Below are 6,575 nucleotides of genomic sequence, written 5' to 3'. Positions count from 1 at the left end.
CACAAAAACAGTCGGAAAAGAAAAGCAAACCACGTCCTGTACTTCACACTACCCAAACCTTCTCTTTCAGGAACTCAGGAACAGGCCTCTGCTTCTCTAACGTCAGCGACCAAAACCAGTCCGCCTGTACCGGGTAGGAGGTGTTTCCGAGGTGCGTCCGCTGGTCCTGCTGAAGTTACAGCTGTCGCCCTTGTCCTGGATTCTACACAGCTGGTGCGGGAAGTCTACGAATCTGCGACGTTATCTTAAAAACAGAAACACGTACACGTCAAAGAGACACCACATATCTCTTTTTCTACCCACTTAAAAGTTCAAGAGTGCAGCAAAGAACAAACAACATTCATCTGCCAAGCTCACTACCCAAAACCAGTTAGTAACAAATGCAATACCACGTGCAACGCATTCCCTCCAAAAACGAAATGTTACCAACTCGGGAAAACAAACAAAAACCCGTGGACACAAAACGACAGCAAAAACCGTTCTGCACGCCTCCAAACCGAAGGAGTCGCCGTGGAAGCCTCCAAACTGCTGGACTCGCCAGGAAGACACCGACACCCAAACCGAAGACCAGTGCTGCAAAACGTGGGAGGGCTGGGAGGGCACGCCCTGCACTAGCACGTCGCTCCAAGCTGGCGTAGCGGAGGCTTCCAATGATCGCAATGGTGATTAGCCTGGCTGGCATTCATATTTAAAGGGATAATGACGTCATGCAGGATTTAACCAATCACAGCGCAGTGTAAATACTTAATGCTGTTTAGGGAGGCTTCCAGGTGAATGGGGTATCTCCCTAATTCAGCTCGTGCAGCAAGGTTAGAAGTGGTTCTAGGAACATTGAGTGAGTACTTACAAAATTTCAAATGTACACTTTCAATTGGACAAGATTTTAAGTTTTTGAATGCCCCCCATATTTCGGATCCGTAAAGTAAAGTGGGCTTAACAGAAGTGTCAAAGAGTTTGTTTTTAACGGCTAATGATGCGTCAGCTTTATCTAATGTCTTATTCCAAATAATGCTTTTAGGCCCTTGCTGTAGAAGTGTTTGTTGTTGGCTTTTGAACGTGCCCGCGGAGCTTACAATGACACCAAGATAACAATAGGATGCTACTATTTCTATCACATTATTATCAAACAAAAAGGAAGAATGTACTGGTAAGCGGCCACCCTTAGTAAATATAATTACTTTGGTCTTTTTAAGGTTTACCTTTAGCTTCCAGGTTTTGCAATATTGTTCTAATCTAGATAGGGATGACTGTAAGCCGCGTTGGGACTCTGAAAATATGACTAAGTCATCCGCATATAAAAGACATGGAAGTTGGAACATTCATATTGTGCAAAACAGGGGAGTTACAGCAATCATGATCAAATACAGTTGTAATATCACTATAAATAAATTAAACAGTGTCGGAGACAGATTACAGCCTTGACGAACCCCACAGTTAGTTACAAATGTTTCAGTAAGACCACATTTAGTTTTAATACAATTTGTAGTTTTTGAATACATGTCCTTTATGGTTGAAAGAAAATTTCCTCCTATTCCAAGTCCATTCAATTTGGATAGAAGTCCTTCTTGCCAAACTGAGTCGAAAGCTTTGCTGAAATCCACAAAGCATGCATAAAGGCGTGTGTTTTTGCTGAGGTATTTGCTAACCAGAGTAGTTAATACAAAGAGATTATCAGATGTTCTATAATTTTTTCTGAAACCGGCCTGTTGTGGTTTGAAAAGGCTGTTCTGTTCTGCGTAATTAACAAGACGAGAATTTAGAATAGAAGAAAACAGTTTTCCCAGACAACTTACTATGGAAATCCCCCGGTAATTGTCTGGGAGAGAGGTATCACCAGATTTGTGAATGGGAACAATATGGCTGAGTGACCACTCTTGGGGGTAGTATCCATTTTGTAAATAATAATGATGATGATGGATGGAATTTGTATAATTAATGAGGAAATTCTTTAAATCAGCTGCATTCTATGATAGGACTATTTAAGCTTGTGACATACATGTATGTAATTGAGAACAAACTACAGGCAGATATCAATTATGCAAATGAAGACTTAATTTGCATAATTAATGAGAAAATGTTATAATTCCGTAATGGTAACTGCCTGGAATTTTAATACTTGGGATACAACATGTATTTGAAAGTTAAGTGAAGGTGAACATCATTAAGCATAACCTATTCAAATAAGGACCTCATTTGCATAATTTATGAGGAAATGCTATAATGGCATTCTTTTTTAACATAATAGCATTCATTGTTAAGATAGGACTGTCTTTTGGTGGAGAATATGATCAATAGATATAATTCATGTAATTGAGGATCCTATTTGCATAATCAGGGAAATTAATCTATAATTTCTTAGTCACAAAGGTTAACATCTTTTGGTGAAGGTATGAGATGGTGGAACTCTAGTTTGATTTATAATAATTACCAAGTTCACATTTCCAAGCAGGGGCATGGTCGGACTGTATTACATATACATATCAAGAATATGCAATATTCTTGAAGCTAATGATCAATTGTCGTAAATCATTTCTGCTTTGTCTCTGCTTTCATACTTTTTGTTCACGTAAACAGCCCTACCGGGCCCTGGGTTGGAAGTATGACCTCAGCATACATGTGTCTTTGGGTTTGTTCTAAAAGTTGCAGGACTGGTAGACAGTAGAGATATTGATTGATGTGCATGATTATGATTGATGAACATCATTCTATACAGCAAGCTGGCTGTACAATTGTATGAACAGTTCTAACATGTCCGAGGTCTGATGTTGTCACCTTGTGCTCCAGACAAGCATGTGTCCTTCAGCTGCCACTTTGTGCGAGGGAAGATCGACCCTACCGAGGAGCCGGCTTACGAGTGTATCAAACTCTCCGGCAGCTTCAGGAGGTCCCTGTCCGGTAAGTCCCCACATTTCCACATACCGGTACATGTGCACTCACAATACATTAACGGTCGAGTGGCCTCGTGTTTTCGTGCCATCAACCATCTGGGCTCCCAAAGGGGCGGAGTAGCAAATCCAAATAATGTGCATGCCTAACTGCCGTTCAAACTGTGACTTTGGCGAAAAAGTCACAGGTCATAAAAATAGATCTAAAAGACTACCATGTCAGATAAATTTTTTTCTTTTCTAGTATTTCTAAAAATGGATCAGACAGGCTTCAATTAGACCTTATGGTGCACACCCCAGTTCTTCCGCAACAAAGGTCTGTGGTAGTTTGCTGTACAAAAGTCAAAGGGTTTTGAGGGTCCAAGTTTGAGTTCACATTTCTCATAATCAGCCGTAAAATGACATTACCAGTAGATACTAACATGGCTGAAAAGTGTAACAAATTTGGATTGTAGGGTGAAAATTGGTTGATTTAGGCTCGTTTGACCCTGATTTAGTGATGACAGTGCTATTTTCTGTGAGCGACCCCTCACACCATACAACATCTCATGCCATATTTGATTAAAAAAGTGGTACCACTACCAGGCCTACTACTATATATCATTTTTCATAGACAAAGTTGTGTCTTTCTGCCAACATCAGTGATTTTTGCCAGAAATTGTATGGGATTATCCTACATATGCAACTTTTGTGCATTAATTTTGGCATGAAAATAATCATGTTTTATTCTGTTAGTTTTACAAAAATTAAAGAGGTACATGTATATGAAACAAATCTCATTGGTCTTGTAGCTGAAGGGATATTTTTTCACTACATGTACAGTTACTTTTTTATTCTAAATTTTCTTACGAATTCCCTGGCATAGCCAGTTGCTAGACTTGAGAGTGTGCAGCCTCAAATGGAAACGCAAAGTAAACTGGGGTGTGGCCCGTGGTGCCCATGTACAGCAGGTCATTGTCTCTCTCAGGAGTTATTTACAGACTGTTATCTCCATCAAGGAAGACATTATTCTTTGGAGTTGTGGAACTCTAGTTAGTTTTAGCATAAGATATACTTTATGATTGAAATTGGTTCCTCTTGTGTCAGGTAAAACCACGTCTACATGTAAGGTTGAAAAGGACAACCAGAAGACCAAAGGCAGCATGGCTGTGTCAGGAGGGGAGGAGCTTGTGCTGGTCATGACAGCTAAGCTGCTGGCTCCACTGTTCCTAAAGGAGATGTCGGTTGTAGACGAGACCAAGAGAGAGTTCACTTCCCGGCACAGTCTGGAGTGGAAGTTTCTGTTCCTGGATCACAGGTCAGGCAGTCCTACATTTGTACAAGTTATGTAGAACTGTTGTTATACTCTGTGTAAAGAGACCTTTTACACGACCAAGTCTTTTATTCCGCCGACTTTTCGCTGACCGTCTGTCACCTTCCTCAGGGTAATTCTGACTGGTTCACATTGCACTGCAGCACAGGTGTCACTGCTATTATAGATGCATTCCCAAACGTACAATATTTACATATTACATATTATGTTGCAGGGAACTGTATCTACAATGCGGTCCCAAATTTACAATATTTACATATGCATGGTTGAACAAATCAGCAGTGACAAACCACATCATGAGAAATAACAGTTACTGTTTAATAGACTGGGACGGGACCAGAGTAATAGACAGAGAGGACAATAGATTGTACAGAAGAACACAACACCTGCAGGACTTTATTTTCTTATCACATTGATCTCTTAATGATACATCTGTAACCTAGCAACAATAGCTTACTTTTTGTTTGAATAACCATATAACTTTAATAGCATTGTAACTTCCAACATTTCAATATGCTTTATCACTTGAAACAGTTATGTATGTTTGGCTTTCGAAGTTAGTATCATATAATCTACCTCAGAGTCTTCTTTTCTCCAGGTTATTTCCATTTTCTAGTCGTAGTTTCTAAAGTAACCAAAATCAATCATCTATGTATGTTTTCTTCATTCCGTTGTTACATTGACCCAGACTTCCCATACATAGTACTTAATATACATGTTTACATCTTAGTGGTTAATGAGCATTATATATATATATATATATATATATATATATATATATATATATATATATATATATATATATATATATACACATATATATATACACATATATATATACATATGTATATATATATATACATGTAGTTTATGGAAGTTAAATACACATATATATCCTTGTGCTTCACAATGTGGAAAAAGAAGAAAAGAAGGATTGTGCCAGTTGGGTTTGTTAGGGCATTTACTGTTGGTCACGTGACCTGATTATGTAGTGTGGTCAAGTGGCCAGTCAGCTGGACGTACAGTGCCATGTTGCCTGGCTGTTCCTACTGTTCATTGCATTAAACATGTCAGAGTTTGCTTGTAACTCGCCTGACTCGAGTTGTTACTCACGTCTTTAATGATAGATGTTGTTATACTCACAACATATACCGGTAGACTAAACCAGTGTTCAAACCAGCGTTACCGTCATTTGACATTCATTTGTATGCCACTCATGATGGACAAAAATTTAGCCCAATTCATCATCTTTGATAGTGTAAAAATATGCCAGTGTAAAAAATGCCATGAAACTAAGCTTAGTCTAGTGCCAGCAAATTTTTGCCCCTCGAAATATAGGAAATAGCATTTCAGAGGGTTAAGGTTTTCCTCTGGAAGCATGCCCCCAGACCCCCTAGGATTGCCCAATGTGATGATACATCAAAGAAATTGAGATGACAGAAATAAATTTCAGGCTGGCAAGAACACTAGACCAAACAGTCAGATTGGCAAAGATCAGTGTTAACCTATTTGTCAATCCGGATTATAATTTCTGAAATGATTCCTTTTTTTTGAGTGTGGTGTTCTTAGTAATTAATGATGCCTTTCCTGCTGTATTTCTAGAGCACCTCCTATCATTGGCTACCTTCCATTTGAAGTGTTGGGGACATCTGGCTATGACTACTACCATGTGGATGACCTGGACAGAATATCCATATGTCATGAGCAGTGTAAGTACAATTGGCATCTCGACAGTAACTGTTAGAAGTGCAGTAACATTATAAAAAAAAAAAATGTATATATATATATATATTATATATTAATGTTCTGCGTATGTGTGTAACTATGTAACAGCAGTGAACCTTAATCCGACACTTTTATGTACAGGCAAGATTGAATGACAAATCCACAACCAGACATTCGGTATTTTCGTTAATCATTGAGTGCATCTTGTAGTCCTGTTTTTAACGTCATACCTACTTGTGTGTCACTCTCCCAACCATTGAGATATCGCGGGAAAATTGCGTCTTCAACATCGTTCCTGATTTCACCATGCCCTGCGTATTTTGTTCTAAGCTAAACCTTAATCCGACACATACACATACAACAGTGTAGCTGTTTGCCTGTAATTTTGCTATTCACCACATCATTTTTTCTCAATCTCGTTGTCAAACAACAGACACTTTACAATACACTAGTTATTATCGGCATCAAATGTCACAATCGGTGGGCCGGTACACTACCGGCAACGCTACATCAGATCACGTGGCTTGGGACTATTGAATTTTCAAAGAAGGGGACCACAGTCAAATCATTTACAGTGAGGCATTTTAGTTCCAAGAAAGGAATAATTGAAGAATTTGACGATAACGTTAGCCTCTACCAGGCCTCCGCGGATC

At 39.0% G+C, this 6,575-nt stretch overlaps 1 protein-coding gene across 1 annotated transcript in view; it reads left to right on the top strand.

Annotated features, from left to right (window-relative positions):
- Positions 1-6,575, top strand: part of LOC109467647 (neuronal PAS domain-containing protein 2-like) — an 87,172-nt gene that overhangs the window by 72,184 nt on the left and 8,413 nt on the right. The window contains exons 8-10 of the mRNA XM_019765684.1: positions 2,785-2,895; positions 3,972-4,182; positions 5,800-5,906. Of these exons, the coding sequence (XP_019621243.1) occupies positions 2,785-2,895; positions 3,972-4,182; positions 5,800-5,906 (429 nt within the window). The remainder of the gene's footprint in view (positions 1-2,784; positions 2,896-3,971; positions 4,183-5,799; positions 5,907-6,575) is intronic.

Source organism: Branchiostoma belcheri, unplaced genomic scaffold (assembly GCF_001625305.1).
Source record: "Branchiostoma belcheri isolate BF01 breed outbred unplaced genomic scaffold, Haploidv18h27 scaffold186, whole genome shotgun sequence".
In the NCBI taxonomy this organism is placed as follows: Eukaryota; Metazoa; Chordata; class Leptocardii; order Amphioxiformes; family Branchiostomatidae; genus Branchiostoma; species Branchiostoma belcheri.
Note: the sequence above shows the minus strand (reverse complement) of the source record. Positions and strands in the feature narration are given on the sequence as shown.